Source organism: Penaeus vannamei, chromosome 27 (assembly GCF_042767895.1).
Source record: "Penaeus vannamei isolate JL-2024 chromosome 27, ASM4276789v1, whole genome shotgun sequence".
NCBI classification, from domain to species: domain Eukaryota; kingdom Metazoa; phylum Arthropoda; class Malacostraca; order Decapoda; family Penaeidae; genus Penaeus; species Penaeus vannamei.
In genome coordinates, this window is record NC_091575.1 from 29249304 (window position 1) to 29271803 (window position 22500).

Sequence of the window (22500 nt, forward strand, 5' to 3'; positions counted from 1 at the left end):
CGTTTACTTATTATACAATTTCATACAAAATAATTGTGATGTAACAGTAATGCTAATTTGTATTCCTTATGCCATCAGAGAGTTGTGATGTTTCCTTGAAGCGAGGTAACAGAAGGTGTTAATTCCCAGGTTTAACATACTGATACTTAATGGAGACTCAAAAATTTCCAATCAAGGTTAATTGATCATCTGGCTACCAATTAAAAAAATAATCATAATTACATAGCTATGTGGTAACAAAAAATGTGATTCGTAAAGCCCTGAAAGTTAAAAATAAAAAAAGCTAGGCCTTGGAAACAGGAGAAGGAAAGGAAATGTAATAATTCTTAACATAATTCACTTCTGATTTGTGCCTAAACTTCCCATAAGTCGATGGGATGAATTAGGATACGGTTACTTAACAATAAAACTTTTCTTTCTTTTGGTGGTTAAAACTTGTAATGAGTGAGGAGGGTGGGAGATGAGGGGCAAGGGGCATGACTGACTTAGTGCCCCGAGTCTAGTGTGTGTTGTGGCGGTAGTGATTGTATTACCTTGTAAGAAGAGACTTTACAGCAGGACAGAAAGCCTCAAGGGTATGGGGACATCTTACTAACTATGAACTCTTACAGTGACTACCAGACAGTACCTTGTAGTAGAAGGAATTTCAAGTCTGCGAAATTATATAAAGGAAGGATTTGAAGGGATTTTGTACATGCTTTGCGTCCATAGTCATCTTTGCATAATATGAAGCACTATCACACTGGATTCAGATGATAAAACTGCCTTTGCTGACCATCCAAGAGTTATAAAGGACTTTCCATCTGCATCAACTGAACTTGTTAATTGCACGTTATTGTGCTTCATAGTATAACTAAATAAATATCTCTACTGTGAATGACCCGGGTAGATCTAGGAAGTAACACTTTTACATTTACTCGGATGCCCAACACTTTGATTCTCACTCTCCTACTGCAGAGGCTGCTTAGCAAAGGCCATGTTATCTAGAAATGTACATCATCTAATTATGTAAACATCTTAGGTATAGCTCATCACATGGTTCCCTGGAAGTTAAGATCACAAGAGTATAGGTACATATCACACTCTCACTGGAATTCACCTTGTCATTTTTATGCACTTTGACACACGGCTTATGGCTGCTTTGTCTGGGAAATATATTTCTCTGTCTATACAGAATACCATCTGTAATTATACAACCTGTTCTAACTTAATGCACTTTTACTTCACTTTTGAAGGTCCTTAATATAGTACATTGTACAGTTCTTGGTCTTTCAGTTTTACATGATAACATTCACCAGGAAAACTCAAATTATGAAACAATAATATATTTATATCAGTGACTTAAGATAATCACATACCTTGACAGTATACTTTGCTGCTGCTTTACAACAACTATGTATATCATAAACACAACAGATGTCAAGGAAAATATCTTGAAACAACTCAAAGCTGCATAATGATAATAATAATAATAATAATCTAAGACATTCTACAAAGGATATTCGTAATCTTAACCCAATGCAAGACAGGATCCCTACCTTGGATTAAAATAACGGAGGGAGGGTCAGCCATCTGTTCTGACAAAAAACTGGAACTGTACTCTTATAGTCACCATAAAGACACTGCTTCTCATTTTTTGAAGTTTAAACATACAGAACACTTTAGTTGACTGGTCTGCCATAGCACACCAATGGCTCTGTTTACCTCTAATCTATTGGGCATTTATTTTTTTTCCAAGACATGGATTCAGGTAAAGTAGTTTTATCACATATTCAAATCTCTCAGCTACATACATCTTTACATATATATATCATTCATATCATTCAGCAAAACATTGCTAATACTGCACCATATATATATTTTTCTTCTCTTCTTCCTTTTAATATTCATTGTTTGTTCTTTGTTGGGCACCTCATCAAACAAGACAATCCTAGTTGCTTGCATCTTCTTATATATATATATATATCATTTTATACCAAGTCCATTTTTTCCTCCATCACATATTTCTCCATCTGCATTTGGTGCATGAAGGTTGACATGAGCAAAGTTCTGCCACAGGTATTCCAAAGCCTCCAATGTGTGTGCTCTCTTCACTCCCTGGACAGTCGCCTCCAAGAACGGCGTCGGCTAGAGCCCGGCCGTGTTGCCTGGCTGTGCTACGGCTGTACTCAGGCCTCCGAATCCCCTCTTGGTGCAACTTTCTGCACCATGCACGAGCGCGCCACCGACTCAAATAGCCTGTAAGAAGGTAGTGGGCCACCTGTTAGAGGTGTTGCTGTCAGAGTAAATGAGGTGATATGGAACAAACCACTGTCCCTTATGAATAAAGAAATAAAACTTTTTTTTTTTCCTTTTTTTAAGGGAGATGCAAGAATTATAAAAACAAAAGTAGCCTGATGAAAAAATGTTCGACTAAATCAACCTCAAGAAAAAATAGCACCAACACCAGGAGCAGTCTATCCAAGCATATATCTCTTGCAATCAATACCATACAACTTAAACAAATAACAAATAAATACAAATTTTGTTTCAATTACTCTAATGGTAAATGAGCAAAGAAGTATCCTTAATTTTGTGCAACTACATAGACTCTTAAAAAGAATACCACTACACTGGACACTAAACTCTTAAACAAAAATCTGGGTGCCAATACACAATATCTCTTCCACACAACCACATTTACTGATTCTAACATACATGAAACAAGAGCTGCAGCAACTTCTACAAGGTCCCTTTTCTATACTTACTTCTCAATCTCTGGAGCGCACTTCACGAACTCGTGGCTCCAGAACTTGAAGGATGGGTTCTTGATGAGTTCGATGAAGGTGATGAGAAGCCCCCATGGGTGTGGACGATTGACGATCAGTCGCTCTAACAGCACCCTTGTGATCTGTTCTTGGATGGCTTCAGTGTTAGCTTCAGCAAAAAGATGAAGAAGTGTGCAACTGAAGTAGTGGGTGTGGCTGTTGGGATACCGCAGCTGGTTGGCAATGGCATTCAGGAACAAGTAGCGACCTAGAAGGGAAAAAAGGGATTTATCATCATATTCAGATGAAGCAAAACTCCAGTAAACTGCTTTAAGAGAAATACTTCCAGGAAAAAAGTATATTTCATATAAAGGACAAAGATACACAAATGCGGAACACTTACCTTCTGTGTCTAAATCAACACCAAGATTCTGGAATATGTCCATGTGGGCGGAATGAGCAATGGTAGACATGGATGGAGTTAGGCCTTTGCTGTGGATCTGAGCAATAGCCTGCATGCCAACGTACAGCACCAAAGCGTTCATCACAGACATGTTGTAGCGCATCCCTGGTTCATTGTTGACCTGTGTGGATAGGGGAAGTGTGAAATGGCATCATTAAAAAATCAATAATACAATAAAATAAACAAATCATAATGATATAACACATCACCAAAGACACTGAAATACAAAACAACCAACGCACCCACCTGCAAGAAAGTCCGCATGTCTGAGAGGAAGGTGACGGGCGTCCTGTTCTTCAAGTAGGAGTCCAAGTTCTTCTTTAGCTCTGGGGGCTGGATGAGGCTGGCTACATTGGTGGGGATCTTGGGAGAGACCGTGATCTCGGGCAGCATGTCCACTTTCAGATTGGGGGTGAAGGGGTCAGGGAGCCTCATGTTCCGAGGGAAAGCCGAGAGGATGAGATTGCGCATTTGGATGCAGTTTGGAGGGATGACATCACAGAAACCATAGTGGTATTCACATAAGAACTCCGGGAAATCATGGAGCAAGACTAGCAGCACACGTAGTGTACCCTGAAAAGAGATTTTTTTTTTAGAATTAAAATTTTACTTCTACATACATGGGTTTATAATATTACTTGAGGAGGAAAAAAGGAAAAGAAACAAAAATGAAAATCCTAAAACATGTAAGGTTGTATGTATGTATATATGTATCAGGGTTCATATACTTTTTTGGTATTAAAATTCCATGACTTTTCCATGACTTTCCAGACGGGTTTTGGTATTTTTCTATGAATCTTTTCTTGAACATCTGATATATATATACATCCCATCACATTTCTTTCTCAAAACTTTCTTTAGATAAAAGAAAAAAGTCAGACATTTCAATTCTTAAACGACACAAATACTATATATCTGCGATTTTCCAGACATTAAAACAAAATTCCAAGATATTTCAAATCTAAAAAATTTCAATTTCTATTTTCATGATTCCCCAGGATCTGTGCGAACCCTGGTGTATATCTGTATGTAGGCTATGTATGTATGTATGTATGTATGTATGTATGTATGTATGTATGTGTGTGCGCGTGTGTGAGTGAGTGAGTGAGTGAGTGAGTGAGTGAGTGAGTGAGTGAGTGAGTGAGTGAGTGAGTGAGTGAGTGAGTGAGTGAGTGAGTGTGTGTGTGTGTGTGTGTGTGTGTGTGTGTGTGTGTGTGTGTGTGTGTGTGTGTACATGTGCATGTGTACGTGTGCATGTGTGTACGCGCGTCTTAATAACTGATAGGAAAGACAGATAAAGATATAGAAGAATAGGAAGAGGACTATTAGATAAAAAATAAGGAGAAAGAAAGAAAAAAAGAGAGATGACGATAAGGAAAAGGAAAAGGAAAAAAAAAAAAAAAAAAAAAAAAAAAAAAAAAAAAAAAAAAAAAAAAAGAAGAAGAAGAAGAAGAAGAAGACGGAGAAAACCAAAAAAAGAGTAACTGATGAAAGAAGGAATACAGAAAAAAAGATTAAACTGCAATACAAGACTTCTAACATTTGCCAACCATAACAGCTACAACACCACTCACCTTATAGAGCATTGTCAGAGGCTTGGCGAGCTCCGCATTCCGCAGGAAAGGTGCCAAGAATTTGAAGAGATCAGCCAACAGCATGGAGTACATGGACCATCCCTTCTGCTGAGGGGTGATGGCTAGCATGCGGCCAATGAAGACACGGTGACTCACAATCTCCAGCCAGGCATAGGCAAACCCTGGACACTTGCTCGGGCGAAGCAGATGCAGTGTTTGGGTGAAGGCCATCAGAACCTGGAACGGAGAATATTATCTATGCATTTTGTGCCTTGGTGGGATCCTGCTTTCATTTCCTTTCCTACTGAATATCAAGTAGTCTAAATAACATCAAATGAAGAAATAAAAAAAATAAAAAGTAAAAAAAATATAAAGAAATAAATAAAAATAAAATAAAGATATCAAGTAAGTGCATTTACATAATTTCTTTAAGCAAAGATGGATAGGTTAATTATTCTAGCATGACAAGATATACAAGTGTGTTAAACAAAAGGCAAGTGAGAGACTACCAATAAAGAAATTCAATTTGAAAAACTTACAGTTACCGATGAAAACTTTAAAACCCAGCCATAACAACCACACATGACAGTGAAGTGTTGAGCTCAAAGAATTAAAGCCTCAAAATGATGAGCAAATATTTACCCAGTATACCTAGCTGTCTCTCCACAATAGGAAATAGGAAATTTGTGATATAATCATATTTACAACACAACCTGACACCTTATCCTCATCTCCCCTTTAAGAAGGGCAATTGGTTTCTTTTCCTCACACCATTCTCTTTTACTTCATGACTTTCTGAATTCTGATCTCAACTTATATAGCTTTTATTTGTCTTTATTTTCATTTTCAAGAGAGAATAGAATGACATCCAAGGAACTGTATACTTTTTAAATAGAGCTGAAGTTTCACTACTCGGGCTCAACTTTACTTCCTAAGTCACCTCCAGCTGACCAGCCTTTCACATTGGTTGTATTATAATTACATTCCTCATGGTTGTATTGTATAATTACAATACTAAATATTAAATTTACAAATGTAAACATTTTAATTAATATAACTGGAAAATAATATTGAAAAAAAAAAAAAAAAAAAAAAAATCAGAGAGAACTATATTCATAACCCTCTACTTTAAAAAGAGAGCAATGTTTAGGCAAATTAACATTCTTAGGCTGATTTCCCTAATTCCTCACATAGTTCACCTGGGTCTGGTCAAAGGGGTGGTAAACCCTGAATGAATCCAAATAGGGAGTTAGATAAGGCTTAATTTCTACCACGAAGCTAGGTTATTTTGCTATAATGTGTTAATACTAGTAAAGCAAGGATAGCTATATCACGTGAAGTGACTCCTCTGTGTTTCAAGCTTCATAAAAACAAGTAAGGCACACAATCTGTCACTTCTCCAGACTCTGGAAGTGTGTATTCCAGACTCGGAATCTGAAACAGAAGATGCTGGCAGTAAAGAAAAATAAAGGAGAGACCTTTTGCACCCAACAAAGGATGCATATCTTCCAGAATTCTGAATCCGGACAAGAAATAATTGGGATTCTCATGAACAGCCTGCATGGGGAAATGCACGGCATGATGATAAAATCTGAGCTCCAATTACAAGAGCCTTCAAGAAATCTCAACATGGGCACATCTCAACATAAGGACAACCATTTGCATCGAATACAAATGAAGCAACTGTTAACAAATGCAGATTTTGTTTCAAATACACACACAAAACGGTAAGATCAGACTGCGTTTATGTATATGCTGCTTAATGCTTCTGCATTAATGTTAGGTCTGTACAGTCAAAGGTGATGCTACTGTTTCTACAATCTTTGTCTATGAAAGGGTTTAAAATCTACTATACAAAAACTATGAACAAGGGAAAAAAAGAGAAAAAATATCCTATCTGAATTATATATTCACATCACATGCTTTTCAAGGATAAAAATGAAGACATGGAAACACTTCTGACAGGGAAATACAGAAATAAGCTAGCAATATCAATCTGAAAGTAATGATTATTAATGAAGCATTTCAATAGATCCTATTTGAATTAATCCTATTCTGGATTGCAAGAACAAATCTAACAAAAGTGAAGTTTATATAACATGAACACTTAAAACACTTTAGAGAGAATTGAAAAATCAAGTATCTATGACAGAAAATTAATGCACATCAATTAAGGAAATATAGTAAATCTCAAATACTACTACATCTATACCAAAATCTCATGATTTTTTTTTTTTCTCAAATTCAGAATAAGCATGGGGGTAAGAAACTGCTAGCCATGTTCATGCACTGAATATGCTTGATGTATTTGGAGGTGAGACAGGGAAGACCAAGTCCTCACAAGACAAATATGATGTGTATTTAGGATCTTAAAGCATGAAGGCACATCTGTTGACCTTATCTTCCTCAGGCACCATCCCTCCTCAAAGATGAGAAACACTTCAATCACCTTCAGCCTCTGAGTCTGTTTGATGTTCATTCATTTGATTTTTAGAAAATCTCTGCATGCCTTGTTCAAAATGAAGATCCCCTATATATACTACCCATATTATTTTTCTTTTAACAGGAAGGCAATAAAAAAATGAATAAACCAATATATATACACACATGAAATATAGTTGTAAATTTCTGTATGAATATTAACCTAAGAAAAATCAATTACCCTTCTTTTATAATGAGAAAAGCCCTGAGAACTTTGTAACTTTCATTGCCTAGAAAAAAAAAAGAACACCAGTTATGGACAACAACTTTCAAAATGTAAAGGGCCTCAATTTTGATAAAAACTAATTTTCAAGACATGTCCACTTTGAAGGATATAGCTGCTGCTATTTTAAGGCCAAAATGGAAGGACTCTACATATATCAAAACAGAATAAGGAAAAATAAAGACAACATTAGAGCTAACAACAAGGGATGGAGCCCAATACCCTAATAACGTCTTGTGCCTGCGACCCTCAAACCACCTCCAAATAAAGCATACCAGTGGATGAGCACGCGCTAGCATTGTTCCCTGAGAGTGTAGCTTACTTCACATACCGGAAGGTTGATGGACTCTAGGATCGCTTCAGGGGCGTTGAGCTCAAGGAAAAGCATGATGAGGATGCGGTGATATGGAAGCTGCTGGAACTCAGTACCATTTGACTCAATGTCGTGGATCATGATGCCACACACGAGTCCTAAGACCTGCAATTTCAAATAGAAAAGATAATTTTTAATTCTGTTAACAAGTCTTAGTTGTATTAAAAAGGTACATTATTTGAGCCACTGCATAACTGAATGAAATTTACCAAAAAATAACAAGGAAGAAACTGACATCTAATTAATCCCTTTAATAATGTTGCATTTACCTTCCAAGCATGTGTTTACTTTCATTTAAATAAGTTTTTACTTGTCTTACCTTATTCAGAAGATTGATCTTTGTGGTTGGGTTTGTTGCCTCCCCCGAGTGTTTGACTAATAAGGCAATAAGACGTACAAAGGCATCCAGATTCTGGAAGCATTTGCTGCGAACATAGGTAGGAGATGGTCCTTGGCCTTGCTCAAGAATTGATCGAACACAAAGGTCACGACACATGCTTATGCAGATCCTAAAGAACCTGGAATGAAAAAAAAATTGTGCATAAAATAAATGAGAACATACAAGTCCTTTTATAAAGATTCCCATTAAGATCATTTCATAGAAGGGACTTCAAAGACTAAGCCCACTATTCTTTCCATACCTGGTTATGAGATCATCTGTTTTGAGGATTCCGTGAAGATTCATTTGCTTCACGAAGTGCTGGAAGGCAGAGGCCGACCCCTGGCCGGCTGTTGGGGAATGGTACATCTGGATCCATTCCCGCAGCAACACCTCTGTCTTCTCCTGCAAGGCCGGGGGATCACTGAAGTCCCTGGCCTGCGTCACACCCGAATGGAAGTGGAGACTTGGCCCAGCAGCTAGAGCACTGTTTGTGCCACTGAGGCTGCTGCCCCCTGCAAGCCGCTCACTTGCCAGCAAGTCATGCTTCAGCCGCAGTGCATCAATGAGGGGTACAAGGCCTTCTGGGGCCTGTCGAGAGTGGCACATGCGCACTAAGGCCTCCAGTGTTAGCTGCAAGTCGGATTCACTCAGGAAGCTGTTGCTGGGGTCGTCAACGAGGTAAATCTGTGGGAAAGTATAATATACAATGATCTAAATTATACCGATTTACTTGAAGACAAAAACTCCTAATTACACTTAAAGGGAAATATGTATAGGGAGGGGAGGTGTGAAACAGGAGGTAGATACATTCACTTTTAATGCATTCAACAAACCTGAACAAGCTGCATGATGAAAAATGAAGGGATGTAGGATGGAAGCCTTGGATCATCTAGGGTTCTAGCAAGGTGTTCGTCCAGTAACTGCATGTTCAGCAAATTGGAACGGATCAGCCAGTCGACAACATCTAAGTTGTACTTCAATTCTTCGCGCGATTCAGCCCAGCATCTGCAAGTGAGATTGTGAATGTTTTCATCATGCTTACAAGGAAGGCTTTGCCTACTACATATCGAAAACATAATACAGATGAGAAAGTTCAGTAAAGTTAATGATAAAAATTCATAACACAAGAATACAAGGTAGAATATTCCCTGGCCATCAGGGAAATATTAAAGAGGCAAATATAAATACTTATTTAATAGAGCTTAGACATGCACTAGGATTCCAGCCTCTGGAGGGGACAGAAGAAGAAAAAGGAGAGAAAAGTCATTCTAGCCTGGGGAAAGAGTGCAGGAGAAAGGGAGATTGAGATTGAGAGTGAGCGAGTTAAAAGCATAAATCAACAGTGATAAATCCTGAATGAAAACCCATAGCTATGCCACTCACTTGGTAACATTCTTCGATGTCCAGTTGGTTCCATAGGAACGATGATCAGCCATAGCCTTCAAGACGATAAGGTGGCAGTCACGGAACCGAAGGGCAAGCTGGTTCAGTTCTGGTTCAGTTGGCAGTTCTCGTGCGCCTTCCAAGAGGTTTTCCACAGCCTGGTTGATGAAGAGGATGAATAAAAGCTCATAAATAATAGCTAATAACTTTTTAGTTTCAATGAGTTTGCTGTGATCCTTTAAATTTGATCAAAGACAATTCATGGATATTTTGCTATGTATACTTGCTTCATATTCTTTCTGACAAGAAATCAAGTCATAAAAATTGAAGTATACCTTAGCAGTTCATCATTACTTGAACATTGAAAGTCAACACAAGTCTGGCTCCTAACCTTCCTGAGCAGCAGCTGAACAGTGTGCGCATCTCGGTTGGTACGGGTGAGCAGAAGTCCTTCCCTGAGCGAGTGCAGCATTGGGATCAGGGGGGACGAGGGGGCCAGTGTAGTGAAAGCCTGGATGGTGTGTTCCAGCTCAGCACTGATGCGCTCCGTCAGAAGCAGGAATGCTGTTGTCTCATCACTTCCAAAGGCCTGCTGTTGCGAGTGAGGGGGTTGCTGCTGCTGTTGTTGCTGCAATAATCAGAAAGAAATGTAATAATAATAATCATAATCAATGACAATAATAATAATAATAATAACAGCAGCTTGATTTATTTATAAATATATATAAATACATTTTCATAATAAATAAAATAGATATTAACCAATTGGATCTGAGTAGTTCATGGCAACCACAAAATACGGGCATTAGGCTTACTTGAGCAGCCACTCTGACAGGTGCGAGGTTTGCAGGCAAATGAACACTCGTGTGCAGTGACAAGACTATGCCTCTCCATTGCAATTCTATTTACTCTTTATATGCATAAGCATTTTCTTTTTTTTATAGCTTTATTGCCATTTTCCAAGGCCCATATTTGTCTTATTATTCATATATTTTTTTCCTATCATCCAATTTTCTGTATTAAAACTTATGCCGCTGCTATGCCAGGAATAAGATGCTGAGCATGGAAATAACATGCTCCCTGGAGCCAGTGCCCTTCCAGTCATGGCTCATAGACAGGATATTCCAAACTGATTTATCAATGGAAATAATAAAAAAGCCCCTTTCTAAATGACTAATGAGCCTAATAACCCTCCACGAGATCTATGCATTCATGACGAGTCTTTCCTGTCAACCATCAACTTCAGCCGAAACACTCATGACAGCAAGTTTGCATAATCCTGTCCCTTAGGCAGTTTTCTCATGAGAGCATGTTTATGTCAGCAGCCCCTCAAGCACAATTTTTTCCTGATGTAATGGAATCACTATCCAGATCACAGTGGTTAATATGAGAGCAGAAAATGTATGTCTCTATAAAAATAAATATAAAAGAAAAACTCACCGAGCTAATAGGAACAGGCTTCGTTAAGAACATTGTGTCCTGATCAGTGATGGGCAGGAAGCCAGGGATGTTGCGGGCAAATTCTTCATACACAGCCATCTGAGGTTGGGTGACACCACCCACCTTCAGGCGAATGGGTTCTGGCATCCGCTCCGCCTGGTATGTCAAAACCACTGCATCACAATAGCGGCGGCCCTCTGTCCTTGCTGCTTTCCTCACTTCATATTCCTGCAAGAAAGAGAGTTATGGTATGGGGTAAGTGAGGTTGAAATCTTTCTCGTTTCTATCTCTAATTTTCAAAGATTAAAACATTCATCTGAACAATTATTTAGAAGAGCTGTTAAAGATCCCGATTTCCTACTCTAATCTACACCTACATAATATAAGTATCTATATATATACACACATATATACATATATAATACAATAAAAAAAAAAAAACAGTAAAGATGTGCCTCACCTGGGCCAGCCTCTTATCCATCTCAATCACAGCCTTCTCTGCAGCAGTTTTCTGAATAAAGGCACAAGCTATACCAACATTCTCCTGAGCAATGGCTGCAGCCAGCTGCTCCATCTGCTCTAGCTGTTGTGGCAGCTGCTGTTGATTTGTCTGAAAAATAAAATTTACCATGAAATATAATGTAAAACATCAGTTTGTTGTACGATCTTTAATGTTGTCAAAATATGAAGCAGTGTTGGTGAGACATGGCAGTCTTAATTATCCTGTATCAATCCATTTTTTTTTTTTGGAAATGGCATGTATGTGAATCCTGTGTCTACTGTGATTTTAGTTAATTTATTGTGATTACACACAGATGGCTCCACACAAGATCAATTACTAGTCCTATCTCACTGGTTTACCCTTTCCTTGATTTTTACTTTATTCTTTTTCAATATATATTGCTGTTAGCATTGTTGATAACAATAATTATGTCAATGATAATAAAAAAACTGTTGATAATAACAATAACAATAAAAAAGACATTTTATGGAAAAGAGAAATTGAGTAAGCTCATGTAGGGCTACTGGCTGAGCAAGTGTGGATCCATGTATGTCTAAAGACAATGCAGAAAACAAAACTAAACAAGAAATTACATATTCCTTATAGCAACAGGTTAACTTGCCCCTCAAAAAGGGGGGAAAATGTATACTTGTATGAATATAGTATCTGAAAATTGATATTTATCACTAGATATCTTATTTTCTAAAGGATTTCAACTCTTCAATGAATCTTCATGGCCATGCAACACCAGAAAGCTTACTATGGTAACAAACTTACTCGTGAAAAAGCCTGCATCAATCCCTGCTTGATGCTCTTGGCAATATTTGTAGCCAGATAATCTCTGCAAGTTATCATTGCCATTGCTGCTGTCAAGTTGCGAACCATGTGGTGAGTTGCAACTCGCATCCGAGACTCATCTGGGTCCAGAGCGAAGTCTTTCTTGATTATGTGTTCTGCTGTGGTGATAGCAATCTTGATGCTGCGCTCCAATACTGCTGTCACTATCTCCTGGACTGCCATTTCTACAGCATGTCGCACAAGCTGTTTCAATTGAGCATTGCTTGCAATGCCACCAACCTGTGCCAGGAAAAAATTTCCACTTTATTTATCATACTCTTAGACTTGCTAATACTGTCTTATATAATTTTTCAATGTGTAAATACTGATAAGCAAAATAACTAAATCTGATAATCAAATAAATCTTATATAACATAAAAGTGTATGACTGAATGTGAAAAAAACAAGCTAACCAACCTGAGGTACTGAGACAGATATGTGAGGCTCAAGACCCCGAAGGGAAGTGACAGTGATATCCGAGTAGATAAACCGTGGCTCGTTGACCGAAGGTTGTTGAGGCTGGATAGGTGTTGGGGTAGAGGAGGGATGAGGTGGCAACACTGATGGAGGGGTTGGTGTGGCACCCACAGATGAGCTCTGTACAGTGACTGTGCTGCTGGGCATCTCCACCTGCCCTGTTGGACCCATTTGTGACCAACTTGTCTTTGCTGAAAGGCAGAGCAAGGGGAATTTTATACAAAGAACTATAGGTACATTTTGGCATCCTTGAGATTTGAGGGGGGGGAGAGGGTATTTTTAAACTAATATGAGTGAAAGAAAAACCCAAATCCGTAACACTGCCTTGTCTAGTGTGTTTCCTCTATTCCTACATACATCTATCCCAAACATATAATTCATGAAGCCTTAATATATGGAGTGTAAGTCACAGCTCAAGCTTTGCTAAATCATTTTCTCTACCATTAGATGTTGCGCAGAATATTTATCTTAAAAGTCTATAATAAACAACAAAAAAGGAGAAAAGGTAGATTCTTAGGAATTTATACACACCATGGAGTGGAATAAAGTAGGTTGAAGTGTGTACCCTGTTTATCAACCTTACTTACTATTTTACCATCTACTGTATGACCAATATATTACCTAAGATATCATCAGGCACTCCTACAAAATTTACTTCTAATTGAATTACCTTCAAGTCCACTCTCATCCCAGCTCCCACCCACAACTAACATAAATAAGCAGTACAGCAGATCCAGGCTGTCAAGTCCATTGCCCATCCTGCTTACACTAACAGGAACAACTTTCCTATTTAATTTTTACTGTTATTCACTGTTATCAGTTTCTTAACATCCATAGGAAGTGTACACAAGGACACATTCAGAAGATTAGGCATTCTCAAATAAAAATGTAATGACAGCTTTAAGGGCAAATAGCAAGATATTTAATGTTTTCTCTAATTTCATCTCAAATGTTGGCCTTTTTATTTCAATAGGTTACCTTCCTTTAGTAATATATTCCCTAATTAACTATGAGCAAATCTTTCGCGGGGATGCATTTACAATAGGCATATCAGTAGTTTTAGGATCCACTCATAAATAATAATTATCTGGAGGAAGAAAAAAATTACACATTTAGAACTAGTTATTATGTCTTTTCTTTGAATTCTCAGGAGGTCAAATATTATCACACCTTGATTGATGACTTCGTGTCCCGGTGCGTGGTTTATATTCGGATTGGCTACCCATCGGCTGCCAGTATTCATCGGGTCTAAGAGAGGAAAGATGTTCCTGTCAGTGATGTAAAGGAAGAGAGGGTGGCCCCTGTGAAAGGCCCTTCACCTTCTCCCAGTCTTCCAAGCTCCCGTTTTCTCCTTGCACACTACAATCGACTCAGATAATATCCCTCAACACTCTCAAAGTCACAGAGCCAAGATAAAGGGTATATTGCCTGTGAGGAGGAGCATGAGAAGGCCAAGGAGCTAGGGTGTGAATAAGGAAGAACAGGAAATATAGGAAGGGGAAGACAGGGAGGGGGAAAATGGGGGGGAGGGAGATGGAAGGGACACAGAGATGGGAGGTGGGGAGGATAAGATGAAGGCTATATACAAAGCATCATTCCTTTGAACCAGAAAAGATTTTCATGAACACTAAAAAAATAAAGAATGAAAGAAGCAATGAAGGCCATTCCCTCATTCAAAAAGTGCATTCACAGATTCACAATTTGAATATGAAAAGAAAAAGCAAATAATCAATTTTACCTAATTCCATCACCACCAAACACTTGGGGAAAAAAAAAAAAAAAAAGGGTGAGGCCTAACCATCTTCCACTTACGCATAAAACTGGAAGAGGATGAGAATCCTTGCAAAGCTGGGAAAAGTGGAGTCGATTCAGCCCTTTTTGATCCTACCAGCTGTGACAGCTGGGGCTTCAGGCGTGCAATTCGCTCCCTGTCGTTCAGGATATTTGCTGGCTTCAGATCCTGAAAGAAGTAGCATTAGTACTGTCTAATGCAAAAGCCTAAACCATTTATTAATTAATGCCTTTTGTAAATTTAAGTGCCTGTAATATGCATCTGTATGTTTAAATTTATGCATAAATACCTGTGTATATCTATAAACATGTTTGTATATATGTATGCCTCCATATACACAAAACCATTTGAGAGACTTGCCTCCAAATTGATTTCCAATCTATTACACAGAACTTCAATTTCAAACTTGAGATGGAGCTTCATGTCGGGTTCCTTGTGGAGCTCTGCTAGCACATTCATTATGGCGATGGTCCAAGGGTTAGGAGGCTTAAATACACGACTTTTTGCACATGACTCCATCACCTTGGCTACAAATGGAATCACATACTGCATTTCCTGGAGATAGAGAACACAATATGGATTCATTACTCCATAGTAAAAAAATTCAGATAGAAAAAATAATATTCAATGGCCTACAACAAAGATGAAATGCTGTACCACTATTAAATCATTCTAAATTACCTACCTTCAACTATAACCATACTAAGCACAATAATAAGTGAAGCCCACCTGTAAGCCTTTGTTGTAAGACTCGACGAGTAATGACTTCATATCGATGTCCGAGTAAAGGATGGGTTTATTCTTGGCCAGAGTCAACATGCCCAGCCAATGTCCGAGGTTCTTCAACAGTGACTTGTCAGAAAAGTTCGCCGCAGACTTATCAGCCCTTAAGAGAACCTGCAAGAGGAATGGCAGTTTAAAGAATGCCTCCATCATCCTCTCTTTGAGTAGGGGAATCAAAATGTATACACCATCTACAGATACATAAAGCTAAGAAATCACATGTCAATCACTTGCTAATAAATACACTAAATATCACGTTTATATTGCGCTTCATTCCATCTGGAATGAAGGACATCCCATAAACATATGTTTATTTTTTACCTTAATATTCCTTAAAGTTTCCCTGCAAACCATTGCATTGAAATTGTTCATCTTCAGCTGATCAAGAAACAAGGAATAAAGCGTGTGGAAGTTGTTTTCAATGGAGGCTCGCTTCATCACCAAGTACTGGGCGACCCAAATCCAATACTCCTCGCTGACCACTTCACGCAGCTCTTCGCACTGTGGAAAACAGGCCAATAATATGAGTCATTCTTTCCACATTTCTTATACATATCAGCAACCAAATGAAAAAAAAGGTGAAAAAAAAAAAAAATCTGAAGAGAATGTCCTAATGTGCCCTTAAGTACTCACCTTTTGAGGAAGGTTTACTTGAGAAAGATTGTTGAAAATAAAGGCAATTTTATCTTGCATATGCTCAGGTGGAGGAGTAATCTTTTCTTCTTTTTCTGTGGCAACTAACAGTGTTTCAATGTTGGTTGTTGTGATTGTTGGTTGCTGGAAATGAAAGATTACTGAAGTTAATAAAATAAATTCATATATATAATATAAACTAAAAATATACCGGCTGCTTTGCTAATAATAAATAAATGCATATGTTAATGAATTACGATATGAAACAGCAACAATAAGAAAGAATATCAACAAACATTATGTCAGCCTGAACTTCACATAAGATGACAAAGCTGAAAGTTTATCATCAAATTAATATCTATATTTTTTGCCATTCTACTTGCAGCATTTATTATCCAACCCTACGTCAAACCAAAATCCACTCTGCCATACCTTCCCAGATCCCACTGGCGCAGACGGAACAGACATTGACTGAGGTCTGGTGATGGCGGTGGTAGTTGTCGTAGTGGTGGTGGCAGTGAGGGTCTTGGCAACAGATGACACCACAGCCGACACTGCAGCAGTGGGTGGCTGGACAACAGTGCCAGTGACAGCTACTGCTGAGGTGCCTGGTGCTGGGGTGCTTGGAGACACATTCATGGAAGGGGGGAGCACAACACCAGAAGGACGTGAGGGGGGTTCTTGCGACTGTGTTCCATACTTAATGTACTGTGGTAGCGAGGAAAAGAAAACCCAAAACATTATTAAAATGTATAAAGGGAAAACATGAATCTAGTACAACTAATACTGAAAGTAGGAAAAATATGAATGGGAACGATTATCTTCACAGTGCAGATGTATTTTGGGTGCTTAAATACATTTCTTACACTGTGAAGACATCAAGTCTTTTTTTTTTTTTTTTTTTTTTTTTTTTCAATGAATACTGTAAGAGCTATCCAATTAGTTATTCTAAATAGCTTTAAAAACAGCAATATTATAAAATTGAGAAAAACAGGACAACAATACCTCTATAAGGTGTGGTGGAAACTCATTGAAATGCTGTATAGCCATAAGGTGCTGACAATAGCGAGGGTATTCCTTCAAACGACTGCGAAACCTGTCCAGTGCCACGATGCCAAAGTAGTACATCTTGCTTCCATGTGGTTTCTGGAGAGCTTCCATGACATACCTGAGTGCTACACCTAAGGCCATATATCTGTGAGAGAAAAAAAGTGATAATGAACATCACCAATGATAGTAACAAAAATATTAACAATGATTGTGACAATGACACTGAGGACACAATGACTGAAAAAGATAAAACCTAGAATCATCATAATTATCAGAATAATAACCCTAAAGAAATAGATGCACTATCCCAAGCTACTCATCACTTGGGGGGAAAAAAGGGAACACTTACTCGACTAGACCCTGTTCAATGATGCCACCAAACAGCCTGGCAGTGGTGAAAAGTTCTTTGTCTGGGTAGGTGGGGAAGAAGCGATACTCTTCGAAGAGATTACGGAGCATACATGAATAGACCTCCCTTTCCCTCTTGTTGGTCGATTCATGGAATTTCTTCAGCATGTCCAGTACCTTACAGGTTAAAGATAATGTCAATTCATGTCATAATTTACATCATTGATTACAATCAGTTGTGTGACATGGTAACGAACATAATAAAATGCTTTTTAGATAAGACTTCTACAAACATTTGCATGATTAAGATTCTTTACAGTTAATTCTCACTGAAACTAACCTCCTCAATGGAGAGGGTAGGATGGGGTGGATGATTGTAGATGCGCTGGAAGTAACTATTGGCTTCGTCTTCAACCTCTTTGCTCACCATTTGAGGCATGTCGAAGATTTGGGACATATCCACTGCAAAAGAATAAAACAAAATAATCAACTCCTCACCCTATCCAAAAGGGCAAAAGACCAAAAAATATTCATGGTATTAATCAAAGAACTAAAAACAGGTAGACAATGGTTGTCCTAGGATACGCACTCTGCCTGCTGGGGGGGTTGACGGTGGGCTGCACTGAATGTGACCTCAGAGATGACGGGATGATAGATGAGGTGGGCAAGGTAGGCAGCTGAGAGCCTACAGCTGCTGCATGTGGGGGCCCAAGCTGTAATGCTGGCAGGATGGAGGAGAGGGGAGACTGCGATGTCCCAGGGGCAGTAGAGGGCCCTAGGGGACGCCCAGGAGATCCTGGTGCTGTGCCCAGTGACCCCAAGCTGCCCAGACTCATGGAAGATGAGGCAGAGGTCGGGAAGATGGAGGATGTGCCACCTGCTCCACCCAGGTTCAGGCTGCTCAGGCTGGAGGCTATGCCACCCAGGCTGCCTTCACTCGTCTGCTGAGATGGACCAGGGAAGCCAATCTAAACACAAATAAATAAGTGGTTGAAAGTAATAACTACAAAAATGAATAAAAAAAAAAAAAAAAAATGGTTGAAATAAAATAACAGAAAAAAAAAAAAAATCTCTTAAAATGATGAAATAACAATACAAGTGCAATTTCAAGACCAGTAACATATTGCTTCCAGGTATCACAACGCTTACCACTCCTTGCTGTGTTCGAGGTCTGTTCATCAGGTTGCAGTGTTGAACCATGGTCATAATGGTGTCTGACAATTCTTGAGACACATTTCTAGAAAAGGAGTACAATATGTTATATTTTTGTATCAGGCATTCAGTAGTATGCAACAAATGAAATATAATTCAAGAGATCACTATGGTTATAGACAACAATTCCCTAAAGCACAATTCTATCGCTCACTAACTGAACATTTGAGAAGAGGCTGACCACATAAAAAAAATTTAAAAATAAAAATATCAAACTCCATGCCATAACATAATAAAGCTGAAGTACTCACAAAGCACAAGCATTAAGACACACAAGAATGGTGGCCATGGTTTCAGGAGGAAGCTGTGAAGATTTCTGCATCCCGTCCTCCTTGCCACCCACCAGATGAGGACACCGGCGCTGCAGGAACTTGACGCATGCCGAGATGAATGCCTCTCCATGCTCGCGAATCTTGTCCGTTAGCCACTTATCCAGTTTCAGAAATTCTCCTGCAGAATAATTTCCATTCACAATGAGACATAAAAAACTATACATTGATAAAATAGCAGAAAATGCAATACCTGAGAAAACACCTGACTCAACACAAAAATGTGAAAAGATGGAGAGAGAAGAGAAGAGGAGAGAAGAGGAGAAGAGGACAAGAGGGGAGGAGAGGAGAAGAACAGCAGAGGAGAGGAGAGGAGAGGAGGAGGAGAAAGAGAAATAGAAGGAGAGCAAGAAATAGAAGGAGGAGGAGAAAGAGAAATAGAAGGAGAGAAAGAAATAGAAGGCGAAGGAAAAATTTCTTTTCTAATTTACAAAGTCTTTCAAACTTTCCTATCACTTTTATAGACACTTATAAGATCTGGAAGTATTTTGGTCTAGCACATATCTTTAAAATCCCTTTTTTGAAAAGGAATTGCAAAAAGAAAGATGTTACTTACGTCTGTAGGCCAAACAAGCCAAATCTATCACAAATGGGAAAGGCTGAGCATTGAGGAGTAGTGAGAGAGCTTTCAGATCTTGGGCGACGTCAAGAATTCGGCTTAGTCTTGTCTGGTCATTTTCCACCATCATATACCACTCTGCCATGGCATGCATGATAATCTGGCGGACTGTAGTTGCATTGTTCTGCCACAAAAAAAAGAGAGGTGTGGGTCAAACATATGATATCTAAAGGCAGCTCTAGATGACTGAGAGAATATATGAACTTCTTTGGAAAATAACATCAACCTAGGGTTATATCAGCTTACAAAAACATATTAATAAATGTTTTCTAAGGAGAATGTTTATAGATTTAGCTCTTTAGCAACATTATACATTGCTAAAAACTATAACCCTTTTACACCAGCCATAAACATACCTGTGTGTGCCAAGCGTGATGAAGGATTATTGCTGCATTTGGGTGGTTCCCCAAAAATATTGGAATGAGAGAAGCAATCAGATCTTGCCGCAGGATAGTGTAAGGTAAAGTTGCCTGCAAAGTGGGAATACATACAATAATTAATCTTTTTAAAGAAATCACAAAAGAATACAATACCAATGTATTTTAGAATCATCCCTTCATAAAGTTCCTAAAATTCAATACATACAAGTAATAAAAAGTAAATGATTCACACTCACCTGTATTAAACCAAGAACAAGGATATCTGGACAGTGCTGGATGGGGAACTTGAAGAGCTCCTTCACAGCCGTGTAATGATTCTCTCCGAGGTAAAGGAGAGAATCTAGTAGTTGTACTGACTTCCATGTGGCCACCTGTGGGAGAATTTTATTTAGAAAGATTGTAAAGTTACATCTATATATATATAAAAAAAGCCATGTTATTGTAAAGGTTCTCAGAATTAAGAATCAAAGGGAAAAAAAACAAACTTACCTCTTTATTGTCAAGCTCTGGCAATGTTTTCAAGCTATCAGTGGACACTAAATGGCAAGGGAAATCTGTAAAGCAAAATATCTCCGGATTTCTGAGGATCTGCGTGATAAGACTAAGCTGTTCCTCGGTATTCTTCCACTGCTGGTAGAAGCATTCCACAGGAAACAACTCAAGCCGCAAGCCCTGGCCCTGGAGAAGGCACCTGTGAATAGGGGAAAAAGAAAACTACATTAGAAATCCTACTGGTAACACTATATATTATCATACAGACAAGAATATCTATCTAAATATAAATATACAAATAAACTTATCAAAAAATCTATTCCTCAGGAAGATCAGCAGGAAACTAATCAGAAAAATATATCAACTCCTGGTCAGCAAAACTCACCGAAGCGCTGTGATCAGCAATTTGAGACCCTGTCTGTCCTTGACTAGGAAGCCCTTGTGGTCCAACTTATTGAAGACCTCCTTCACATTGATGCTGGGGACCACCTCTAGGAGTGCCTTGATGAAGACCTCCACATTCCAGCAGTGAGGACCCGAGAGGCTTCCTGACCCGCCCAGGGTTACATCACTACCCGAGCTGGTCGTTTGGTTATTTGAGCTCTTGTCTTTCGTATCACTCCACAGCGAGTTTGGGGAATTGAGGTTCTGCAGACCAATCTAAAGGATTATTTGCTTTTTAGAAATATTGATCTCCAAATTAAATCTTCTATTACAAATATCAAATTTACCAAAACAAATTTTATTCTTACTATAAAAAAAATCCAAATACCACCCATCTAAAAGCAAATGCACCTAAACTTAGGATATATTTGAATTCAGCCAATTATATTAAAGATTGTATTCCAAAAAACTACCATGGAATTTGTACTGCATAGTCCCTGAACCCATTTCTCTCATCTGGATGCATATGAAAACTCAACACACAACCTAATTCTTACATAACCTAATTACTAGGATTTCATGAAATTTTTGCTTTACTAAAATAGTGAAATGATCTATTACTTTTTCTTCTATCACTTGATTTCTTGATTATCTTCATGATTTTTCAGTGACTCAAGTCTCATTATTCATTAAAACCTTGCCACTCTTGAAGAAAATGTTTGAAATCTTTGATTTTTCCCCTTATGAGAACTTTTTTGTGCTAGAATGGTCAAAATTTATCAGTGAATGTATATCTGATGGTTCTTTTAATTTCTCCATTCTTTAGGCTGTCTATAAAAAAATCTGAATAAATCTCACCTGTTCTGATGGCAGGCCCGTATGAGTGCGCACCATAACACCCAGGACCTTTGCAACAGCCGCTGGCGTTATGGAGGTCACACAGAAGTTCCCCAAGTTGCTTCTGCATTCTTCCACCGTGCTACAGAAGCTGTAGCCTAATTCACGGACTAAGTCTGCCAGAGACCCGTCCAGCTGCAAATGATGTTGTACAGGAAACAATTAAGTTGCCATTGACACAAGTGAAAAGCAGAAATAAAGAAAAGGGAAAATATATTCTACAGCATTACAAATATCAAGTTTAATATAATTTCACTTTCTTCCCTTATCTACTCACTAGATTTTTGGCCATGCTGGCTGGCTGCTCTTGCGTGATCTTCTCCATTAGTATATCTGTATCTGGATAAAGAAGGGGAGCAAGAACGACAGGCACACGAGATCGAGGAAACTCCTGTTGGAGTGCCGATATAAATGCTTGTCTTGACTCTTGAGGTAGGAGTGCTGCTGGGGGGTCTCGCCACAGGTGGACGATGTGGATTAGCAACAGGTGTAGAGATTCAGTAGATAACTCCAAGAGTTCCTTGTCTTCTGAATCTGTAAAAATAGACATAAAATGAGGATAAGTGTTACAGTTATCTAATATGTAAATACTATTAGATAAAAAAATAGATAGGTGAACAGACAACCCATTGAGAAATCTTTTGGCCTACACTTTAAACACTGATTGGAATATTAGATTATTTATTGAACAATGCCAAT

General features: G+C 38.5%; 1 protein-coding gene across 8 annotated transcripts in view; it reads right to left on the minus strand.

Moving 5' to 3' along the window:
- Positions 1 to 22500, minus strand: part of Not1 (CCR4-NOT transcription complex subunit 1) — a 39219-nt gene that overhangs the window by 200 nt on the left and 16519 nt on the right. For 2 of the 8 annotated variants that reach the window (XM_070141131.1, XM_070141139.1), the window contains 35 exons: positions 22079 to 22335; positions 21763 to 21936; positions 20906 to 21180; positions 20518 to 20719; positions 20265 to 20399; positions 20005 to 20118; positions 19586 to 19772; positions 18952 to 19150; positions 18638 to 18725; positions 18078 to 18456; positions 17829 to 17950; positions 17490 to 17665; positions 17096 to 17285; positions 16523 to 16798; positions 16091 to 16234; positions 15779 to 15958; positions 15404 to 15571; positions 15035 to 15229; positions 14695 to 14842; positions 14053 to 14130; positions 12823 to 13073; positions 12346 to 12645; positions 11527 to 11676; positions 11067 to 11294; positions 10018 to 10254; positions 9627 to 9784; positions 9077 to 9248; positions 8503 to 8927; positions 8181 to 8379; positions 7811 to 7966; positions 4785 to 5021; positions 3457 to 3783; positions 3151 to 3331; positions 2748 to 3015; positions 1 to 2238 (listed from right to left, as the gene is read on the minus strand). The exon at positions 1 to 2238 is cut by the window's left edge and continues 200 nt beyond it. In XM_070141131.1, coding sequence (XP_069997232.1) covers positions 2169 to 2238; positions 2748 to 3015; positions 3151 to 3331; positions 3457 to 3783; positions 4785 to 5021; positions 7811 to 7966; positions 8181 to 8379; positions 8503 to 8927; positions 9077 to 9248; positions 9627 to 9784; positions 10018 to 10254; positions 11067 to 11294; positions 11527 to 11676; positions 12346 to 12645; positions 12823 to 13073; positions 14053 to 14130; positions 14695 to 14842; positions 15035 to 15229; positions 15404 to 15571; positions 15779 to 15958; positions 16091 to 16234; positions 16523 to 16798; positions 17096 to 17285; positions 17490 to 17665; positions 17829 to 17950; positions 18078 to 18456; positions 18638 to 18725; positions 18952 to 19150; positions 19586 to 19772; positions 20005 to 20118; positions 20265 to 20399; positions 20518 to 20719; positions 20906 to 21180; positions 21763 to 21936; positions 22079 to 22335 — 7046 coding nt within the window. In that variant the 3' untranslated portion in view covers positions 1 to 2168. Of the gene's footprint in view, positions 2261 to 2747; positions 3016 to 3150; positions 3332 to 3456; positions 3784 to 4784; positions 5022 to 7810; positions 7967 to 8180; positions 8380 to 8502; positions 8928 to 9076; positions 9249 to 9626; positions 9785 to 10017; positions 10255 to 11066; positions 11295 to 11526; positions 11677 to 12345; positions 12646 to 12822; positions 13074 to 14052; positions 14131 to 14694; positions 14843 to 15034; positions 15230 to 15403; positions 15572 to 15778; positions 15959 to 16090; positions 16235 to 16522; positions 16799 to 17095; positions 17286 to 17489; positions 17666 to 17828; positions 17951 to 18077; positions 18457 to 18637; positions 18726 to 18951; positions 19151 to 19585; positions 19773 to 20004; positions 20119 to 20264; positions 20400 to 20517; positions 20720 to 20905; positions 21181 to 21762; positions 21937 to 22078; positions 22336 to 22500 lie in introns of all 8 variants that reach the window. The other 6 variants (XM_070141134.1, XM_070141132.1, XM_070141136.1 and 3 more) reach the window with 6 other exon arrangements.